The sequence below is a fragment of the Zonotrichia albicollis genome, chromosome 19 (genome assembly GCF_047830755.1).
Source record: "Zonotrichia albicollis isolate bZonAlb1 chromosome 19, bZonAlb1.hap1, whole genome shotgun sequence".
NCBI lineage: Eukaryota > Metazoa > Chordata > Aves > Passeriformes > Passerellidae > Zonotrichia > Zonotrichia albicollis.
The window spans coordinates 4,166,339-4,189,470 of record NC_133837.1 but is presented as its reverse complement, the minus strand read 5'-3'; the positions used below and the strand labels follow the sequence as shown (position 1 = coordinate 4,189,470).

At 45.8% G+C, this 23,132-nt stretch overlaps 1 protein-coding gene across 1 annotated transcript in view; it reads right to left on the bottom strand.

Moving 5' to 3' along the window:
- The window catches only part of LLGL2 (LLGL scribble cell polarity complex component 2), a 33,253-nt gene extending 10,440 nt beyond the window's left edge, over positions 1-22,813 (bottom strand). The window contains exons 1-11 of the mRNA XM_005494083.4: positions 22,659-22,813; positions 15,458-15,565; positions 9,238-9,335; positions 8,153-8,234; positions 6,787-6,902; positions 6,086-6,244; positions 5,216-5,378; positions 4,909-5,041; positions 4,068-4,122; positions 3,733-3,887; positions 261-478 (exon numbers count right to left, since the gene is read on the bottom strand). Coding sequence (XP_005494140.2) covers positions 261-478; positions 3,733-3,887; positions 4,068-4,122; positions 4,909-5,041; positions 5,216-5,378; positions 6,086-6,244; positions 6,787-6,902; positions 8,153-8,234; positions 9,238-9,335; positions 15,458-15,532 — 1,254 coding nt within the window. The 5' untranslated portion in view covers positions 15,533-15,565; positions 22,659-22,813. The remainder of the gene's footprint in view (positions 1-260; positions 479-3,732; positions 3,888-4,067; positions 4,123-4,908; positions 5,042-5,215; positions 5,379-6,085; positions 6,245-6,786; positions 6,903-8,152; positions 8,235-9,237; positions 9,336-15,457; positions 15,566-22,658) is intronic.
- Between the last annotated feature and the right edge of the window lie 319 nt (positions 22,814-23,132).

The following is a 23,132-nucleotide window of genomic DNA, read 5'->3' as shown; positions in this document are numbered from 1 at the left end:
CACATGAGAACTTTGTTACCACCGACAGCTGGGAACACTCAGACCTCCCCTCTGGCTTGTCAAAGCCTGAAAAATATCACATTTTAATTCCCCAGTGGAACTGTAGTGCTTTGGGAAAAGGCCTCTCTCGACCCTGTTGAGAGGCAGGACAGTGTCTGCTGGGGCTGAACCCTCTGCAGATCATCAGCAACACAGACCACCCACACCATGGGCACTCACAGAGGGACACAGGGGGACATGGGGGGACACAGCTGCCATACCATACTGGAGTAGTGAATGTTCTGCTTGCTCCCAGCGCTGATAATCCTCTCCCAGAGCTTCAGTGGGATGTTGGAGACGTGGTGAGAGCAGGTGATGGCTGAGCAGTGCAGGGAGGCCAGGTATGGAGGGTGCACTGCTGGCCAGCCTGCACTTTTCAAGTCTATGACCACGAGCTCTTCTTCTGCCAGCACCACCAGGGCAGAGGGGTCATCAAACTCTGCAGAAACAACATTCACTGAGGCTGACAGAACTGACCAGCCAAGGCCAGTGCAAACAAGCTTTGAAAACTGTAATCACACACCTGTACTTCCAACATTTTTATTGGAAAAAGCCTTAAAAGCTGCTGTGTTAACTGGGCCTATTGAGTATGAATGGATCTGAAGACACTCACTTACTGCAAATTCGTGTTTCTTTACATCACTCCTGGGACAGTGACAGTGACTTTTAATAGATTCCACTGCAGAGTATAAAATTTGTTAACAACAATGGCTAAATAACACAATGTTCATACTTACTACTGTAATAGCCAGAATTCCAAGACTTTACCTGCAGCTAATTAACAGCTGGGTAGAAAGACATGCATACACCCCAGCAGTGACCCATTTAGTGCTGTGTTAGGACCACAGTCCATCCAGGCTAAGCTGCTTAAACATGCTAATGCCTTGGGTTCTGCAGAATGCTTCTCTGCTTGAACTGACAAGTATTTACAATTCAGCTCTTTCTTTTTATTTTCTCTTCTTCTCATATGTTGTGACACATCCTCTAGACTTTCTTTTTAAAGATGTCTACATCATCTAATAATTCTTATGTGTATTAGGAACAACTAAAAAAGAAATATGTTAATGTAACTTGACTGGTGACATCTGACACAAACAAGAATTATAACTCAGGTTCCAATGGACAATCTTGAGTGAAAAAAATTTAGTCTACAAGGACATTAATGCAACAAGGTTGACAAGTCAGCCACAGCAGCAAACTGGTGGGGAAAACCAAAACCACAGACCAGTTCATAGCAGTGACAATTAACACAGCTCCAGAAATCTGAGTGAATACAAAGCTGGATTGGGGTTTATAAACAGAGAGCCATTAGCAAACTACCTAACAGCTTTTCCCTGACCTTCCCTCCTAAACTGAATTTTTACTTCCCTCCTTTACTTGGTTGATTAACCTGGTGTACACTTGCAAGAAGGCACATACCAACACTGTTCACTCAGCAAAATTAAATTCAAGTAATTAGTACTTGGCATCACTAGTGAGGCACCCCAAGTTTCACCTCTGACTAGGCCCAGCCACAACACATCACTAATTAGTTCAGTTTCATCATGAAAAAAAAGTTTTCTATTCAGTTTTACTTTGCTTTCCTATGTACCATCATTTGCACTTGGCCACAGGACTTCACAATAAAATTAATAATATCATCCCTGTACTGTAACAGCCCTGCAGTTTACTGTTGCCAACATTAACAAAAAGTGCTCTGTTTTAACAATTTTTTTCTCTGCAAAAACACACATCTGAGCTCATTTCTTGTGGCAAGAATCTATTTTAAGTTGCTGAAGCAGCATGCACAGTAAAATTTGTCATGATTGCCCCACACTCACCCACCTAACTAAAAAAAAAAAAAAAACCAGGAAGGGCTGGCCTTTTCAAACACTGTTTCCACAGCATATTCAGGGTAGTGAAAAGTCACCAGGTACAACCATGCTGCAATGCATGAGCTTTGTGCTTATTAAATTAAGTGGCTTTGGTATACAATTAATACCTTGGTATTGCCATTGCAGGGAAGACTGCTTAAGGGCAAACAAGGCAAGCTATGTAGATCCACTAAGCTTAGGCAATCAGCCACAAGGAAACTTGTCAACCACAGAAACCTCATTTTATTGTAGAAAACTTCCTCATCTGAGTGCAACAGTTTCAGTTTCCTGTAGCAGCTCCTGTCTGAACCCACCGGCAGTGGTGTTAACTGGATAATTCAATTATTGGTAAGTAGAAATAAAAAGCCTGTTTGTTCAGTTACTTCATCCTAAAGGATTTCTAATCATATCCAGAACCTGAACTCTAAGCAGTCCAACTCTGACCTAAAAAACTCATATTTCTTTCATTGTTAATACTTTAGTTCCATCATCCACAATCTCCACTCTGACAATTTCATAGAAAGCAAAAGAGTCTCCTTCCTTAACACCAAAAAGTATTGAACTCAAAGTATGAAACAGTACCCCAAGTTTATCAGCACTGTGAGCTTGAAGATTTAGACCTGTAGGTTCTGCACACTTGGAAGAGGCTCAGAAAGGGCAATGTTGTGCAGGGAAAATCAGTAACAGACACACACAGGTACTTCTGCTCAGTTACACTTGGATTTCTCTGCTCTCTTTTCAGTGGCCTGAGAGGGTCTGTTAAGATCTAGGAAGACAGGCAAGATGGAATCCAAAAGCTGGCTTTTTCTGCCTCTTTTCCCAGGACATTCCTGCCCTGGATCTGTGCTCTGCTTCCCAGAACAGGCCAGAGGGATCCAACCTGCACTGACAGACCAGGATGTGGAGCTGTGGCTGCCACCACCCTGCCTGGCAGGACACAGGACAAATTGGGCTGGAAACCAGTCTAGCAGGCAAATCAGAGACTAGAAAGCCTGAGAAGATCCAGTAACAGAAGATTTACTTACAAGTTCCTAAACAATTTGCAGTTTAGTCTGATCCTGCACATTTTTGGAGCTTGAAATAGTATTTTATACTCAGTTACTCCAAGTTAACCAGAAGCAAGAACTACACCAGCATTAAACTAAGAGTTATTGGGGAAAACCCTTTACAGTTTTATGAAAAGGAAGAATGTGCAGTTACTGCAGAAGTAAGGGCAAGAACGCTCTTCAACAGAAGCAAGAATTGACAAGATCTACACAATTCCAGGAATGAGAACTATTCAGTTTACATTCATGTTCACCAGCAGTAAGGAAACTAAATTCTCCATATACTCACCCTTGGTTCTATGTCACCCTTTCCTGATTTGTTACCCAAAGCTCCAGACACAAATCCAGGTACTAATTAAAAGAAGCAGTGTCTCAGTGGGAGTAAATTCTGGTTTTAATTATTAGCCTCCTTTGAAGTGCTGTTTCCAAACAACAATATTCAGATCCTCATTTCATGACCTGGTTATGTCCAATGTCCAGTTTAAACAGATATAGGCTTAAGAGATTTTTTCTTATTAACAGAGTAGCCTCATTTTTTGAGGAATGTATGGCATTTGTAACCAGCCCTGTATTTACACCAGTATTTCACATTTCACTTTTACATGGCAATCTTTCACAGCTGGACTCAAGGGTCTTTGCCAAACGAAATGATTCTTTGATTCTCTGCTGAAGTCTCAGAAACTCCCCAAACAACTGACCTCCTTATCACATTTCATATGCTATTTATACCAGGCAGATTGCCACACACGTCCACAGCTACCCTAATTCCTCACTAATGCCCTTCCATCACATACCTGCAGCAGGATCTGAACTGAAGATTATGAAGAAGTCTATGACCCGTGAGGTGAAGTCAAAGGCTGTTTGCTGGCTGCCGTGGATAACAGAGATACTGTGCCGGTCCCCGTAGCTAGCCCGGGGCATTCCTCCTTGGAATATTATGTAAGGAAGCCTTGAGAGAAAGAAAGGGTTAAAGTGGTCTGTGCTGAAGTAAGGAGCAAGAAAAAATTTAAAGCAATGTCAAAGAAAGCTTGACAACAAGTTCTTATGATGTTACTCTAAAGGGTCTGTATGGCATTGCACACTGCACCCTTCAAATAGGTGGGACTGAAGGGATACACCACAAACTCACCCATTTTTTGTTGTCTGCCAGTAGATCTTGGAGATGGCCTTGCAAGGAAAAGGACCTGAGAAAACAGAGTTATTTGCTACAATTCAAGAAGTGCATCTTTACATCAGAAGCTGCTGATTCTGCTTCAGCCAGGTCACCTCACCCTCCACCCCAAGGGGAGCCACCTAAATTAGTAGGAGCCAGCACCACCTCCCCAGACCAACCACATCAGACAAATCTTCTGGGACACACTGACCACAGACCTCCACAGCAAAACACAGCTTAGGCTCAGGGGCAGTTCCAAACCATGCTGCTGATGGCTACCAGGGAGTGGAAGTGCTGCTGGAGGAGCTGATTAACTAGAAAGGATTGCTAAAATCACAGCCATTCCTGAAACTAATATAGAGTGATAGAGCTTTAGAAGCTTCTCTGCACTCAAAAGGTGAGGTCATCCCCATTTGATGGTTTCCAGCAAATCAGAAGCTTCATTTAATCACTGCTCAGGTCAACAAAAAATACACTCAGCTCACTATTAATTACACAGGATCCAAGCAACTCCTGCAGAACAGGACACCAGCTAAAACAAAGAGCTGAATCACCAACACCCTTCTTCATAAGGGGCACTAATATTGTCAAGACTTGCTCTCCATGTTCAGGACAGATTTCAACAATGCAAAGGAGTTTCAAATCCAAGAGAAAATCTGGGCTGAAATCCCTTAGTCAAGGCTTACAAGCCATTCAAGAGGCACCTCTGCATTCTGCCATTAAACACTAGGGAGAATTGTGACTTGAATATCCTACACAAGCTCAGAATTAGTGTGAGTTTGGACAAATACACAACAGTTAACCCTCACTTACTGACCATAAGGCACAGTGTTCTCCAGAGGCTCTGCCTGCCTGTTGTCATTGGATACTGGCCACTGGCTGTAACTTCCATCGTAGTGACAACTGATGAATTTACTGCCATCCCTCTGCCAGTAGAGATTCTCCAGTTGCTGAAAAGAAAGCCATACAAATGACTGCTCTCCAGAGAGCTGTTATCTCCCCCAAACAACCTGTTCTTACTAAAAAAGCAGCTTTGTCAGGCTGTCCCTGCATCTGATTTGTCTTCAGAGTGCCAGTGAGAGCCCTTCCTGCCCTGCTGAACTGACTCTGGATTGAATCAATACCTGGCTGCCCAGGAAATGGTGTGTTGCTTTGTTATTCTGCAGGTCCCAGAGGACAATCAAGCCCCTGCTGTATCCAATTAGGATCTGGTCAGGGTTCTTAGGATGCTCCCGAAGGGCTTCCACCAGCTCACAGGAGCGCCTGTTGCAGTTATCTTCTGGTATCCTGCAGGAGCAGAAGAGAAAAGAGAAGCTGATTCCAAGTACAAACTCAAGGACTGTAATAAAAGGTGCAAGAATGAGAAATTAAGCAACAAAGTTGAAACAGTTGATCCCACAAATCTTTCAAGCAGCAGAAATATCTTATGGGAAACATCACATCAGGCCTACCACATGGACATGCACCTAGTCCTGCTTTCTTCAGGGAAAGGCCAGGGTTTGCAAGGAATTCCAGGACTGCATCCCAGGACTGTAAAGAGAGTCTGAACCACCCACCCTACTCTCCTACAGAATAAAGGCAAGATGGAAATGTCAGTAGGAGAAGTGAAGTAGGACAGTTCTCAGCAGAGAGATAAAAACTCCATTTCAACAAAGCAGCACCAGATGTTCTGCCAGTGGTTGAAAAAAATAAATGTGCAATTACAGTTAAACAATTTTTTTTTTCCTAAAACTAAACACAAAAGGCTAGAGGGCACAGGGTTTGCAGATTCACCCCAAGTGAACATGCTCTATCTCCACAGTGACAACACCAGGCTGGACCAGCACAGAAATTGTTACTTAACACACAGCAGGACCAAAAGTTACTTTCATGAGAGCCAGGCAGCTATGGACAATGGTTAGCACAACAGCGAGGCCCCAGCACATAATCTGGGGTGACATTTTAACAAAGGATGTGTCTGGTAATGGGATTCCACATCTTGTTTGCTCACTCACCGCTGCAGCACGGCCTCGGGGGTGATGGTCCTGTCCTCCAGCACTCGGAACGAGGGCAGCTCCACCACAAAGATGGTGCCACTCTCTGTGCCCAGGTACAGCACCTCCCGTGAGGAATGGGGAAGCACAGCTGTGACCTGGGTGGCACTTGGGGGAGAGCTGGGGATGCAAAGAGACTCTTGTTACTGAATTTGGGAGAGTTAACAACATAACAGGGACATTTATCAGTATCACTTGATTTGGAGGCATGATTTTTTTTTTAAGAAGGAAAACATTAGCTTTAAGACAAATTATGTAAGAAATTTTGACAAGTGCACGGAGAAAGAACCAGACACTTTTTTTACAGAACCCTCTCTAAGTGTTCCTAAAAATAGCTCACTTAAAACTGGCAAGATCAAGTCAAACTAAAACCACAACAGCATTTCAAAGCCTGACTTAAGACATGGTTAGATTTACCTAACCTTGAGATTAACAGCAGTGAATGAACAATATTTTAAAATGTCACCCTTTGCACTGATTGAGCACATTTAAAAGCTGTTCTCCTATGCCCTACCCAGCTCTTGGTTGGTTTCCATGGACGCCCTTTCAGTGGATTCAGAGGAGTGGCAGGCTGTAAGAACTGGACAGGCTCTAGCTTAAACAGCAGCAGAATTTTTGGCTTGCCTATCCCCAGAGCAGCTGCAAGCCCTGCTGTGCCTCACCCAGGTGGCCCTTTGAGGGTGAAGCGATGCTCCTCCCGCAGCTCCGACGTTCCTCCGTGCTGCTTCAGGCTCCAGAGGTGCAAGCTGTTGTCATCCAGCAGTGTCACCAGCTGGCACTGCAAAAATCACACAACTTGCTTTTTTCAGAATGCCAGCCTTAAATATAACACAGTAAATTTAGCAGTAGATTTGCTGCTGTTCGTAATTCCCTGCTAAAACAGGACTGGGGAGCTGGTTCAGTTTTTTATGGCAGTGGACAAACACTGCAGCAATGGGATTTGGGGGGTGGAGGGAGACAAGAACTAGCCTAGAGGCTAAAAACCCTGTTACAAAGGTTATCACTGAGGGGGATGGCAAGGATTTAGGCTCCTGAAGATCAGCCTGAGCTGTAAGCCCAGCCATGCAGCTGCAGGCTGTATCTCACCTGCTCCTGGCTCAGCACAGGTTTGCTGAACACACCCCAGCTTTGGGTGGGGCTGATACACTCTGCTACACCACAGTCCTCGCATTCTTCATGTCCAACCTCATCCTGAGGGTTGTGTCAGAATCCTTTTATGAGCCCAGCCCTGCTGGCTGGATGTTCAAATTGAAGCATTTTACCTGCTGCAGCCACACCTGGTGCAACACTCCCCATGGGAGTTTCAGTTTATACCATTAGTTAAGCAAACAGACACCCAAAACCGCCTCAAGAATGAAATCCCTCTCATAAAAGAGGCCACTTGTGCTACACTGGGGGCATCAGGGAACAAAGTCTGCAACTTAGACAGCAGTCTGGACAGTCAAGGGAAAGTGGTTACACAGCCACCAGACATTTGGAAAATTCTGCTTTCCTATTTTTAGAGCGTGGCAATAACTGTTCAGCAATCCCCAGGAGCAAGAGTCAATACCCCCAAACACAAAGACAACAAACTTAGCAGCAGATGAGGTTAGCAGTGCTGTTTTGAGCTCCTGAAAATAATTAAATCAGCTCAGCAGCAGCTCCTGGTCTGTCTGCTGTGCAGAGGAAAGACTACCCAGTCCTACTGAAAAAATAAGGGCTGCAAAAGGAAAAGGAAGTTTTTGCTTCTGCAGCAGATTGCCTGAACTATCTTGGCCTTATTACCATTCCCAGGATGTTACTGGAGATAAATGAGTAACAGTTATGAACAAGAAAGCTACTCTTTAGTTTAAAGCTTCTCTTCTAGTTTTACTGAGCATCTCCACAGCAACAAGCACTGCTGAGAGCACAGAATTCACTGGGATAAACATTCCCAGCCAAGCAGCATTGGAATATACTTGGTAATAGGAGCCCAGATCCCTGGAATAAAATCAACACCTGTTTAGGAGAGATCTACATAAGTCACAGAGGTACTGAAAATGCACTTACCTGATCAGGTATAAAGTGAATCTGCATTACAGTGTTGTTTTCTTCATGTAAACCCATGAACTCCACCCCAGGAGCACCATATCTGATGAGTTTGTTGAGGATCTACAGTATTTAAGGTGACCCACAGCTACAATTAATTGATAAGAAGCTTGCTAGCAAGCAAGACAAAAAGAGATTAGTTTGAAACCATGTTTTACTGTTGGTGAGCTGACCTGCAAAGAACCAATGGCAATCTACTTTTGATTTTACATGCTGGTGAAATTTGCAGGCTGGGCTCACTGTGGAGAACAGGGAAGTTCACTTCTTCCTTCAGGACATGCACAAGAGGTGCCTGGACCCTGTTTTTTCTCAGGGATGTTCAGTGGTTTCCCAGACACTACAATCCTGCTTAACTAATTTGTAACCAGGAGACAGATGGCAACTGCCTGCATGTGGAGTCCAGCCTCTGAGCACAAACAACACCAGCAATGAATGATTAAGCTGGCAGAGACAGCACCAACTTTTCCTTTCTGGGCTGGGTGACATGCCTGTTTTACAGCTCATCTAACTGGCCTCTGCCATGGGAATTATCTCACACACACAAAAATCAGACTGGACGTCATTAGCTACAAAAAATAAATTACCACCTTCAATGTTTAGGTCTTTAATTCCTGGATGGTCAAAAACTCAGGAAGTAGAAAGCATTTCTGACTCCAGCTTTAACCTTTGAAATATAATTGCTTTAGGAAAAAAAAAAAAAAAAAAGAAAAAGGAACCCTGCCCCAAATATTTAAACAACCCTGGAATTTACAATGTGAAGGATTGCTAAACTTAGGCCAGATCTAGTCTGACCTTCTGCATAGCAAGAGCAGAGTCTTGTTTAATATCTGCATCAGCTCAGCTCCTGTTGGAGCTGGAGCTCAGTCCTTGGAAAGATAACCCCTCACTGATCAGACCAAAATCACCCCAAACCCTGGCAAACTGTTTCAGTGCTCCAGCAACCCTTGCTTGCAAATTCAAACTTAATCTAACTTTTGAAGTGTCTTCAAAGCTGCACTAATTCTGCTGAGGTTACAGACCTCTCACCCAAAGTGTTCAAAGGATACAATTTGATGGCTCCAGATCGGGTCCCAATGGCCATGAGACGGAGGAATGGGCTGTAGCCCAGGGCACTGGGCTGGTGGGGAAATCCATGTTCCACAGTCTGGGAGAGAAGGAAAAATCATCAGCAGCAGCTTGTTTCATGGGCATTGTTAGGCAGAAATTCAACATGGCATGGCAGTCTGAAATACAGCACTTAATGGCAGCTTTTTCTGCTGAAAAAGGTGTTAGAATCTTTTTGATTTGCTGAACAACAACCTAATGGTGAATGTGTGCCAAGAATCCCTGGCTCCATAGACAGGATATCCAGAAGTGTAACAGAAATGAAAGAGAAATATTCTGAAAACAGTAGCCTGAGCAGCTCTTGATGTTAAGATTAAAAATAACTCTGCATAAGCGCAGCTTAGTCAGTCAATACAACACACTCCATCACTCCACATCAGCTGCACTTCTGTAAACCAACTGCTCAGCACAATTTCAAAGTCTGACACAAATACTGTGCACTGTAAGACCAGCTTTATCTGCCAAATTCCACAGAGGTCAGCCTTCCTGACCTCTTTGTGGTGACTGACATGAAGAAATAGTGCAAAGCAATGCAGAGCTATGAGTGAACATCAGTGCTCATCAAGGAAACTAAACAGATTTCCTACAAGCATCCAGGAAAACTAATGTGATCCATATCCATTTTCCAGAGGGAACAGGAGGAACATTGGAATTTAATGAGAGCAAGAGCCTGCTAGGCCACCTCAGAGTAATTCAAAGCCATTTGGGACTAAAAATGTCACTGTCACGGGGAGCAGGGTGGCTTGCCTTGGTGGCTTCCCTAAAGTACAACTGCTCCAGGAGGGACATTGGGAGCATCTGTACACACCCCACTGATGCATTTACACACCAGGGAATCATATCCTGCCATACTTCCAGGATGCCACCAAGCTCACTGAGGTTTTCAGAAGTGCTAATGCACAGCTCTTATCCTGGTTTAGGCAAAATCAGTATGCACCAACACACAGGTAAAGAGGACTGGTGTGCCCACAGATTAATAGGGAAGATTAAGAGGGATGCTTCCTGGAAAACACTGATCCTTAAAGGCCCAACTTCTGGAAAATACCTTCTTCTAAAGCAAGCTGGCCAGCTACAGAATAGGAACTCATTACACTCACTACTGGAAAATAAATAAATAAAAAGCAGGGAACTCTCCATCTACAGCATTTGCTCCTCACTCCCAGCCCCATTTCCATCGTGTCTGAAGCAAAGCTACCACATCACTAAAGTTTTATGCTTTATTCAGCCTAAAAGTAACACCTGGACGTTATTTCCTGCATAGTGATTTCCCAGCTGAATCCCCTGCACGAGAATCAAATGGAGCTGGTTTCATTTCCGTGGCCAGGCCATAGCCCCAGGTGCCCCAGCTGCTGCAGGGCCCTTTAATGTCCTGCTCAAAGACACAGCACAGGGGGATCCAGCTGACTCCAGAGCCTGCCAGTTTGCTTTGGTTTTACCCCTTTGATCACAATTCCTAAGCTGCAAGAAAACACCTCCCTCCTCTAAATACCGGGTATCCCAGCCTGAGGTTAAGGGAAGATGAGCCTCTTTAGAAGATGAAACTGAAAATATTGGAGCATTTCCCAATTTTCTGCTTGCCAACTCATTAGGCTGGGCAAAAGAGTGATAGTAATTTTTTTACCTTTTATAGGTAGTAAGCCAAGATTAGTACTACAAGCTCCAAGACCACTGAGTTTACTTCCTTTTTTGATTACTTAATGTCCAGCCTAAGTTCTTTATATTCTAAGAAGGTAATTTAAGCATTAGGTTTGCATTATTAGAAACAAAGTTTGAGAAGTCAATCTTTTTACTGTCACCCTTGATGCTGCTGCTAACCAACCTTTGCATAGCTACATATGTAAAACCTCCTAGCGAAGGCTGTATGAAATTAGGAATTTATCAATGGACTCAGAATTGAAACAGAGCAGTTTCCTAACCCAGCACGGGCAGAGAGGAATTCCTCTGCACTGTGATAGCTACTGAGGCACCACAGAAAAGCTTCCTAATTGTCAAAGTTGTGGGAGTATAAAGCTATGGCGCAAAATTCTGGGAAGAAGATCCAAGGTAACGTTATCTTAACAATAAATCAGACATTTAAATGAATCAGGTGTAGCACAGGCAATAAACACCATTCCACTCTCACCCAAAACAAAGTGAGGAACTTGTTAGGGAGACACCAGTGTAACTCCCCCAGATGGTTTTAGTTTCAACTTGTTCACAGTCACTGCACTGTCATGATATCAGCACAACCAGGTGCAATTTTCAGTGACACATCAATTAGAAACTCTGATTATTCTAAGATTCCATCCAGCCCAAAAGATAAAGCTTTAGCCACAACTCTCAGAAAACCATGACTTATACAATACTGCACTGCCTGTTAGGAAGCTGTCAACACCAGCCTTAATACTGGCCTAATTAGATCCTGGGTTTGATGTGTTAATTTGTAAACACATTAGACAAGTCAATAAAAGCTTTAATTTTCAAGTATGAGACCTGTGAACTGCACAACCAAGTGTGTATGATTCAGTAATAATAACAGGAGGGTGATTTTCTTTCTCCTCCAGGTTTTCATTCAACCAAAAATTTTAAGCACCTCCCATCCCACAGTCAAATTTGCAAAAGAGAAATATCAGTAACAACCACAGTGTGCTACACAAGTGCTCATGGAGAGCAGTAAATGTACTAAAGGTTTCTGGTAGCTCTGAATTTTCAACCAAGATGCCCATAAGATGTAAGAAAGATAATTCTCCCTTATGTCATTTGTTTCCACAGCTGGGCAGTAAAGGCTTCAGGGTGGCTTTTGGGCTGCATTTGACACCACCAGGGTCAGGCACTCACATTCGCTGTCCTGATTACCCAGATCTCTTCCTTGTGCTTATTTGCACCCAGTTGTTAAATCACATCAAGGCAGCTTTGGGCTGCCCTCCCTCCCTCCCTTCCCTCGGCAGCTTTCATCAGCCAATCCTTTCACCTGCCCAGCAGGTAAACGCAGCAAGGGGGAGAGAGGGGGGCAGGAGGCAGCAGAGGTTACAATGGAGCCTTTCAGCAGAGCTGAAATGAGAAACCAGAGTGCCCACAATGTGCCCTCCTTCTCAAAAGGGCCTTTTGTTTCCATGGGGAAAGGTAGGAGCTTTTTCTTGTCCTCTACAGATTTGTCAGACTCAAGCAAGCCTGGTGCCATCAGCACTGACAGAAATGCTTCGTGTCGGTCGTATTTACTGCAGGAAAAACGTGGCCAAACTGAACAGTTGTTCCCAGCCCACACTAAAGCTGTGCCGATGAAATTCAGCTCTGTCTTCCTCCTTTCACTTGTCTCTGCCTCTCCTCTCAGATTGTTTTATGACAGAGCAGAGACAAACCCAACCACAGGCAATACAAGCCCTGTCCCTTTGTTAATTCAGCTTTTGAAGAAACAACGAAGCCTGTATGTGCTAACTCCACTTTGCTTAGCCACTAATTCAGATTTCAGGTAAGGTCTCCATCAGCAAAGGGGCAGGAAGGCTGAAAACAGGGGAAAAACCATGAAGCCATAAATTAAATGCAATGCTCCCAGTTGGGTAACATTCAGCTGTAAGACAGGCTGGTTCACCTGTGTGTTACCCATCATCTTGTCTGACAATGCCAGCCTGAACATGTTTCTTCTGCAGGGCTTGGACTGAGCCAAAGGCATCCAAATACTACTTCCAAAAGCAGGATAAACTCAAAGAAGTAGACTGCCAAGTCCACATACCTTATCCTTCATTCTATCCACTGAGCTAAAAACAGATTCTTGCAACAGGTACACACAAGTATGGGAAGTTCTTACTCACATAGAGAAACAGATATGCAAAGCTAAGTGACTAGCAGAATTTAGGAAGGTGTTTTTTGAAACAAACACAACTTTGAAGACAGTTTGAAGTGCTAGTCCAGTCACCAATCAGTCCTTTAAAACCATCTGGACCACCCCTTATGCAAAACAGAAATGCAAGAGAGAAGCAGTAAGAAGATCACAGCCTATTCATACCTGACAGAGTAAACAAACAAACAAAAATCCACCACCACCAATTAAATAGACCTTCTAAATTGAAGTCCATTCTAGGTCAGCATGGTCAAATACATTCCACTACACTAACACTAACTCTGTGAGGCACCAGGCATTTATGCATTTATGTTCAACTTCAGTGTAAAACGAGGGCAGGAATCCCCAGCACTTTAAGGTGCAGACCTTGCCTTTGGTCATGGCCTGCATCACACACTGAAGAGGTGCAAATCCACCGAGCAATTTCTCTGATCAGCAACTTTACAGGCCCACAAAATATTTCCCAAGCAGGTTCTTAACCAGAAGTCTTTCAAAGACCTCAAATAACAAGTGTTTAAAAACCTGCTTACCAGCACTAATGGGCTTGCTCTAATAGCACACTAGACCAGGACAGCCTTGGCACACAGAGCACTATGATTCTTGGCTCCTTGAAGCCACAACCTTCAACAACTCAGAATAAAGGTCTGACTTTCCCAGATTTTCTCAGTCTACCTAGCTGTGAGTAGATGTTTACTGGATCAAAGGGCAGAAGCTTTCAAATGACCCATTATCTCTAGAAATACTGGAATGGGAGACACAAGACTTGGGGAAAAAAATTCCCTCACTTTTATGCAAGAAAAAAGTAGAGTGTAAAAGATTCTGGTATAATGTTCATTCCCTTCTGATTCTTATTAGAAAAGAACAAGTTACTGTGGCTTAAAGGTGCAAATGAATTTTACAAGGCCTTTAATTACCAAGCTGTTAATGAGAGTAAACATTAGGAAGTGTCCAAAGTAGTTGTCTCCCTAGAAACAAGATGTCATATTTACCTCCAGGACTGAATCAAATGGAGCCACAAATCCTGATGTCAGCTTCTAATATATTTGGAAGTTTTCCTCTGCTGCAAAAGCTACCTCTTTCAACCCTGTTTTGCATTATCCAAATTAGTGTGTCTCTGGCACGTAAACTTTATCCAAACATTCTCATAAGAGAAAGGCACATTCAAGGAAGAGCCATCCCTAAAACAGCAGAGTTTTTCCAAGGTATATATAATTTTGAATGCTCATAAGCAACTCTGACCCATCCCTGGGACATCTTTTCCGAAGCTGACATTGCATTTAGCCAGATGCAAACAACTCAGACCTGGTCTGCATTTACTGAATTTTCTACTGCATCTGCACTAGGATTTCCTGGTGGTAGCAGGCAGAAAACAGACCTGAAGCACTCTCGAGTTCCTTTGTCTCCCCAATGGCAGGGAGGAATGCATGGAAGTGGTGTGCTTAGTACCAATTACATTAAATCATTTATCTCAAATATCCACAGTTCCACTTCAAGTATCCATCTACAGTACAATTACAATGAATCAAGGAGGTTATTTCCTAGGCTGATTTCATTTATCCATTACACTTTTCAGCAAAATTCCATTTAAACCTTGGAAACACAAAACCTACAAATACGTTTCTGCTCCCCAAAGAAAGTGTAAGTAGCCATTAGCCTAGCCATGATTTAATACTAGGCATTTTTAAAGATAAAAGCATTATGCTCCTGGCCAGAGCTCAAAAGAAAAACTGTTGGATAGATAGCACAGCCATTGTACTTTCTTCTTCACAGAGAGGGAAGGAAAAAAATCTAGAAACAGATTCAGACTAAGATAATAGTAAATTGATTATTAATGGCCATTGTGCTGCCTAGGTGATAGCCCAGCCTTTTAAATGCACATTTAAAAGCAGGGGTACACTTGTAAATGCAAAGGATAATCAGGGACAAAGAACTCTGGCTCCAGCTGCATCACAAGCTGTGGCTCATGCATACATTTAGAAAAATGTTTATTTTCCTAACGAGGACTACCTATAACAGAAACAGTCCCAGCACATAGCAGGACAAGTGACAGACCACTCAGAGGACAGAAAAGCTGCTGTGAAGATCTCTTCTTCCAGCAAGTGCCACTCAAGAGCATCACAACATCCTTCCTCTTAAAAAAGGACACAGAATTGAGAACATGCCCAGGACCTTAAAGGAAACTACTCAGGCACACTGGGGGAGAAAAAGGCAGAACTAAAAAGAGAACAAACCAGCACCTCTCCTAAATTTAACTTTCCCACCCACACCCAAGCGGTTTTTCCCTCCTTCTGCAGGATGCAGTGCTCAGGACAGATCTGCCCTGCAGCCTGAGGAAAGCCCCGTACCTTGTTGAACTGGAAAAGGTCGCGCTTGAGCCTCTCTCGCACTGGATCGTGTCCGGGTCTTAAGAACCTTCTCATCTTCCTCGCTGTAGTATCTTGGCAACAAAAATCCTAACAAAAGAGAAAAGAAGAGCCCATGTAAACAAAAGCAGCCTGAGCAGAAAGCAGGCAGAAGTAGGTTATTTATTTTGGTTTAGCAGGTAACAAATCAGCCATAGCAGACTGAGACAACATCACTATCGAGTGACTAAAACCTGATACCAGTCTAGCACAGCTCTCTGCTGCAGCACTTCACAATTCTATTTTCACATTGATTAAGCAAACTAGTACAGATAAAACAAGAGGATTCTAAAAAGGATTTTGCACTTGGCCATTTTGCAATCCCTCGAGTCGACCTTATCCAAAGAAAAGGCAAAACTGCAGCATTTGCATAAACATTCAGACAGACCCAACCTAAAGGCCAACTCCCAGGCTCAGGCATTATTGACTAGCATCAGTTTTCACCCCAGGTAACCCTCCAGCTATTGAGCCAAAGAGAGAAAGAATCCCATTTTCAGGTCTCTCCACGGGCACAGCAGAAAGGGTGCTGCGCTGCCTGCAGGGGAGCTGCATTAATTATTAACTTGCTTTTGTAAAATATCAAGCCGAACTCCCTGCTCGAGGTGGGGGTAGGGAAGGGAATTTCGCACCTGCAATTCACAGTGCAGCCGAAGCACAAAGCAGTGTCCCGGGGCCTGGCCCCCCACAGGAGGATCCGAGCAGGACAAATCAGACCTGGCTGGCCAGCCAGCAATCACACGGGGATCCCAGGCTCCCTTCCTGCTCCCCACAGCTCAGGAGGCTGTCACACCTCCCCTCTGCACAGCGACCAAGTGACAAGTGAACCTTACCAATTCAAGAGCAAAGGCTTGAATTCAATCCTGACAGCTTACCCTGGTGTTAGTGCTCCTGCCTGCCCTGGCCATCTCTCACAGGCTGCAGTTTACAGACACGTCACTCAGTATTTTATTTTAATTCGCTGGGCAGGGAGCAATTTGCCAGCTACTCTGTGCATGACACACATGTGCAGTGGGGCCAGAACTTCTGAGATGCAATGAAGTGTCAGAATGGATATTAGACATGGTCAGAAGAGGTTCATACACACTACAGCAAGGTGGGGAGCAGGGGGCAAACGCTGCATGAGAAAGAGAGGGACCAGGAGCACCAAAGGAATTGGTATGTGACCAGAGGGGCTTGAACCCTTCAAACAGTGGGGCTGGAGGTGATGGCTGAGGGGACAAGCTTTCACACCTGCAGAGATAGGAACAGCACAGCTGGAAACAGGGTGGCTGCTTCTGTGCTCCTGCCAGCAACAATGGCCCTTGGAAAATGACCTAAAGCAGCCACTCCTGAAGAGCTTGAGCTGTTTTTCAAAGAGTTCCTAGCAAGGCCTTGCACCAGCTGTGAAGGTCCAAAAGAAGGAAATGGTGTGATAAACAGGATGCTTCTACATGCTCCACAGGCATATTTTGAGAACTCCCTTTAGAAACTCCCTGAGCTTGAGCTTGTACCTCTTTGTTGCACTACTGCCCTGTTACCTTTCCTGCTCACACTCCAACACCTCCAGCCACCTGTGCAGCACTGCCCTGAGCTCACCAAAGGCTGCAGTGCAGCCCTGGTTCAGAGGACCACACGAGGATCAATCACCTGAGTCACTTAGTCCCTAGAATTACTGGGATCTAGGTGACTGGAATATGTCACCTATGTGACATTCCAGTCACCTAGAATCACTGGCAGCACCAGCTACCACAGAAAAACTGGCTCTGGGCAGGGCAGCTGCAGCTCTCTGTGTTTGTGGGCCACCAGCACATGCAGGGGTGAAGAATGTGCACAGAAACATATGAGGACCTCAGAAAAGAGAGGAAGAAGAAAAGTGTACTTTACTTGGAAAGTAAATCCTTCTCCAATGATTTAGCACCTCAACTGAAATTTCAAAAATAGTGTCAGATTGTAAGACTTCTATGCCTGAGAGAGGGACATATTTTCACGAAGCTACAGTCACTTTAAGTTAGCAAAAGTTACAGAGCAGTGACAAGGTGCAGTGCAATGAAAGGACAGCACATCATGCCCATGTATAACACACAGCTTGCCCTGAGCCAGACAAGCAAAGCAAAGTGCCAAGGAGACGCACCCTTTCCCCCTGTCAATCAATATCCTGGACCTGTTAAACGAGGCAAACCCACAGAGAAACTCCACTAATTACCCTCCCCACTTTAGAACAAAAGATCTCAGCTGTGCCAGCAGAGACAAACTCAGTGTTAGGAGCAAAGAACAGGGGGCTTGTTTTGAGAGACACGACTTTACATTTTAAAACTTGCTAAAATGTTTTATCCTAAAGTATTAATGGCATCCTGAAGCATGCTGTTTGAGCCTGCTTATGCAAGAGCTCCAACATTCACACTCCAGCCCACAACAACTTGTCCAACAGGCTAACAAGTGTAGTAGTTCTGATCTGAGCAGTAACTCACTTGAAGAACCATCACCCTGAAGGGCTGAGAGGATCAGAGAAGGCAAGCTACAAAAGTCACCTCTCACAGACTGATACTAGAGTTTCTTTCTGACCAAAGAACCTTTGAGTGTCACAGCATGGGAGAGGATGAGAGGACAAGCAGTTTTGAACAAAGGCAAAGAAGGAATAGCATCCACTGCAGCACAGGTTGTCCAAAAGTTATTATCACAAGTTTACAAGACACTTATCAAAGAGAAGAATTTTGGTTTTAGTACAATAACCAAGTATCTCTTCCAGTTCTAGAAATAGATTCCACAATCTGTATAATCTTATCTTCCAGATGCACATTTACATTTTAGCAGTTTAGTTTCTCTCCCACACACCTTTGGAGTTTTACATAAAACTCCAGCCCCATGTGCTCTGCAGTTGTCTGCCAGTCAGCATTTACAAGCATCTGGTAACAGTTGTGGCTACCAGTAGCCAGAGAGGAATTCTCCAGTAGCCTCTGAAGCTATGCCAGGTCTGCATGCATCTAATGTTCTCATTTTCCAGGGAAACAATTCTTTAGGCTTTCAAAGACAAGTCTTTTACCAGAAACTATGTGCAACATTCTCTTCATTTAAGATGCACTGAGAGCAGCTGTTTAGAGGCAACAATAGCCCAGGGCTGAGCCAACCCAAGTTTTGCTGGTACTCAGGACATGGACACCTGACAGCAGAGCTCAGAGCGCCCTGAACATCAAACTCCTGCTGCTTCCTTACCTGAGTGCTCAGCTAAATACAGTAAAGTCCCCCTTTGTCACCTCACTGGATTAGATCCAGACACAAAGCAAAATCTCCTCACTATTCATATGGAAAGGCAATGAAAGCATGAGTGGCAAGACAATCCTGTTTCCAATCAGATGCTAAGGAGCAGCTTAACATCACAACCAGATTTCACTCTGTCCTCCTTGCTCAGCTCCACTCATTTCAGATGCTGTGAGCCTGGCATGTGAACCCACGGTCAACAGAAGGACAAAAGCTCCTTCCCAGGAGCAGCATTAATTGTTTCTCACTGCTGAGTGTCACCAACCCAGAGCTCCACGTTCTCCTTTGGCTTCCTTGCTTCTGCACACAGCAATGCATCTTGGTGCCCATGCACAGCCTGCTGAAACACTCCATCATTTTCTCCATCAACTTGGCATAGGCCGGCAGGGAACTACCCCGTGCAGAAATTTGTTGCAATTTTTCCTTATGTCCTCTCATGAGAGTGGAATTTCCAGCCAAAATGTTGTAAGTCCCCATCACACAAGTTAATCCAGTCTTGCAAGAAGAGGAAGCCCAGGTCAGAAGTTTTTATTACGTAGACAGTATTAAGTGTGGATGCAGTCTCAAGTGAACCCCACAACAAAAACATACCCATGAGTTTATTTTGCTCACGTAGCAGAGTTGCAAGGTACCATCTGTGTGCTTCTTTGGCAACCTTTACTCAGCTTGAACAGGTTCTCAATGGGATCAGTCCAAGAGCTTTCTTTTCAAAATGCCAGCAAGTATCTCAAGAACTCCTAAATCCTGCCTTGATTTAGGTTTCCTTCTCATTCCTTCCTCAGCACTCCTTCCTGCTTACAGGTCCTTAGAGGGAGAACATCTACCTATGCAGCTGATAACACTTTATCAACCCTGCTAAAATAAAAGAGGCCTTATCGAGCAGCTTTGTTTGAACGGCAGGCAGTTGGTGCTGCTGTAACAAACAGTCACTCCCATGGCCTTGTCTGAACCAGGCTCTCTCCTCACCCAGGAGTTTTTGCCTTGTTGCTGTTACCAACACAGCAGCAACACAACAGAGGCTGGGGCAGCTGCACAGCAAAGAGCTCTCCCTTAGCAGCACCAGTGACCTCACACCAACAGAACTGAGCAAAGTATCACCTAAACATCAGATTTATCACATTTATCTATTACAGGTGCCATGACTCACTGTGAAAGGACAAATTTAAGAACAATTTTAGCTTGAAATCAATGAAACGAGCCTGAGCGATTCTCTAAGTGTTCATCTCCACCACCCTGCTTGGCTGTGACACACTGTCAAGGCAGATACTCAAGAAGAAAGCACAAGCCAAGAACAGCCAAAGCAAGGGAAGGAGCAGTTGCAGAACACAGAGAAGAGTAAGACACCACCTCCTTTTCCCAGGAGAAAGAAGATGCTCTAACATTAATCTCAGTTTAATGAGACCATGCAGAGATCTCCCTTACACAACTGCTGAGCCACTGCTACCCCCACCACTTGCAGCTTCATAAACAGCAGAGTGTTCATGTGCACCTTGCATACAGTAGTCAGAGAGGAAAACCAAAAGATCCTCTAAAGAGAATTTATTTCAGTGAACCTGGAGAGACAGACAGTGAAATGAACAACTGAACAGACTGCGGCAACACTATGCGCAGGTGGCTGCCCTCCTAAAACACAAACAATATTAAACAAAGTATCAGACATTGATTCTCCGAGAACTCTTTGAAAAGAATTGAGAACTAATCGCACAACTCTGGCGAGTTCATGTACTGCCAACAGCCTTGTACTTGGAGTTACCAGGAACCGCCCACCTGCAATGAATTTGGGAATTGTGCAAACCGTGTGTGTCATTAGGACTCCCATTGTGTTCTCCTTGTCATGGGGGCATGACAACACAAAGTTTCAAAACGCTACAGCAGAACAAAGTCTTTGCACCGAACAACATTATTGCCCATGATGCAAAACCTTTTGTAGGCTTTGCTAAGGAGCGTGAATCAAACAGAAAAGTGCCCTGTAACTTTGGAGCAGCACTTTACAAACAGTGGGCCGATGAAACAACACACAAAAGCATTTGCTTCATAAAGCAACACAAAGAGATCCAGCTGTGAGAAACGTTTATATAAGAACTGGAGTTTTCACACGATTTCTGCACAGAAACCAAACCAGTGCCTCCTTTAGTATTTTAAAGAAAGATCCTCCTTTGGTATTTTAAAGAAAGATGATGGTACTGGGAGTATCACACACTCTTATTGCCGTGTATTAACTGCAAGACATACGTTTAAAACCTCCGTTGCTCTTTGACATTTCTCAAGCTTCTGTGTCAGCCAAGAAAAGACACACCTCTTCCATAAGCAATTCCCAGGAACAATTATGTTACCATACCAGAAGGCCACTGGAAGATAAAGGGCTCTCAACTGGTTTAACTCCTCCAGTACTTTTTTTCGGTCAGCTGTTACAGCAGATGCAATTTGTTCAAAACCAAATAAAAGACATTCCTCAGCACCATCCTATGAAAATGTTTGAGAATTCTTCTCCCTCTCCAATACCACGAACTATAAGAGCCCCTTGGCAGGCTACAAGCAGCACTGAGCAGGATTAGGGACTGCTCACTACTGGCCCGGATCATCCTCATCTCCTCCACGGGCCAGTCTATCCCCACAGGAACGTGCCAGGACGCATGGAGGAGCCTTGGGCCGTACCAGCACTTTGCATCCCACTTGCCAGAAGCACCAGCTTCCCGATTCAACGCTCAGATCACCAGGCAGCTGCACTGGGCACACAGCTTCAGCTGGGACTTGGTAAAGCCAGATATTCCAGTTGACTGAAGTGCTCTCAGATGACTACAAAGAGCAGCATTCGCCATCAAGTAAGACATGACAATGGACAACTTTTACTTCTACCATCTCAGCGGAGCTGTCCCCCTGTCCTGTGTCTATCCCCACACCAACACACGGCTTTGTGCCATTGGCTGCAGAAACACAGACCCGGGAGCCTGATTCAACTGCATTACACCATCAACAAAACTAACACAAACAGGCAAAGCTTTCTCCAACACCGAGGTTAAGTCTCAGCTCCAGGACGGGAGATACCAGCAAGAGCCTGTTCCCACGGCACAGTGAAGGGCAACCTGAGACAAAGGCTGAACAACTTCCTTCACCGGTTTATTACACCTGTTTGCTGCGTGCTGGAAGTAACGTGCTCCTTCATTCAGCAAGTTCTCGCCACTTTGGGGAGGGGAAAGAAAAACGACCAATAGTGACAAGATGCATTTAATACAGGCATAGAGGAAAAAAAAAAAAAAAAGAGAGAAAATGCTAACAGAATATCCCGAGGGAGTCAGAGTCACTGCAGTTCTTGCTCTTGCCTTCTCCAAGACCCGCTGCTTGGAGCCAGCGGCAGCACTGGAGACTTGCGGGCCGGGGCATCTCGGACCGCAGCACCGGGCGGGAGCGGTGCCCGCAGCCCCCGGGAGCGGCCCCGGCCCGGACCCGCAGGAGGGCCCGGCAGGAAGTCCCGGAGCGGCCACTGCCGCCACCTCCCCCAGGGAATCCCGGGATGCGGAGCGGTACCCGCGGGGCTGCGCGCTCCGGCCGGGACAGACACAGCGCAGCGAGCCCGGGAGCGGGCACAGCCGCACACAAAACCCCACCAGCCCTCAGCGCCGCGGCTGCAAGTTCCACCGGAGACACTGCCGGCGTCCCCGGGTGCGCCGGGGCTTCACGTGTGGGCAGCCCCGACACGGCCGGCCCAGGCAGCGCGGAGAGCCCGGGCACCGGCGAAGGGAACCCCCTCGGGGGCGCGGGCACCGGCGAGCACCTGCCGGCCCCGCCGCGCTGCCCAGCACGGGCGGGCATGGCGGGGGCCGCCCCGGGGAGCTCTGCCGGGGCCGTGCCGCCGGACCCCCCGCCGGGACCCCTCCCGCCTCCCCGCGCGGCCCCAGCGAGTGGCGCTTACCTGCGGGGGCTGGGGCCGGGCCGCCCCGGCCGCGCTCCGCTCCGCGCCCGCTCCCCCTCAGCTGCGCGGCGGCCTCGCTCCGCGGGCACCTCCGGGCGGGGCGCGGCGGGCGGGGCGGGGGGCGGGACCGTCAGGTAGGCGGGGCCCTGCCATGCAAACCACATGTATAGGCGTGGTCTAGCATGCAAATGAGGTCGGCCCGCGGCTCCGCCTCCCTTTCGGCCAGCGCGCTCATGAATAATTCAGCAGCGGGCTAGCTGTAGCCAATCAGAGAGCGGCACCGCACGGCTCGGGAGCGCGGGCGCCCGGCACCGGGAACAGGCCGGGAAAGGCGGCCCGGGAAAGGGCGGCGGGGAAAGCCGGGGCCGGACTCCAGGCCCTTCCTCCCGGCTCCAGCCCCGCCAGGGAGATCCCAGCTTTCACAGCCTTGCCTGTGAAAATTGGCAGACTTTGCAAAAAGTCGAAGCCTTCGCT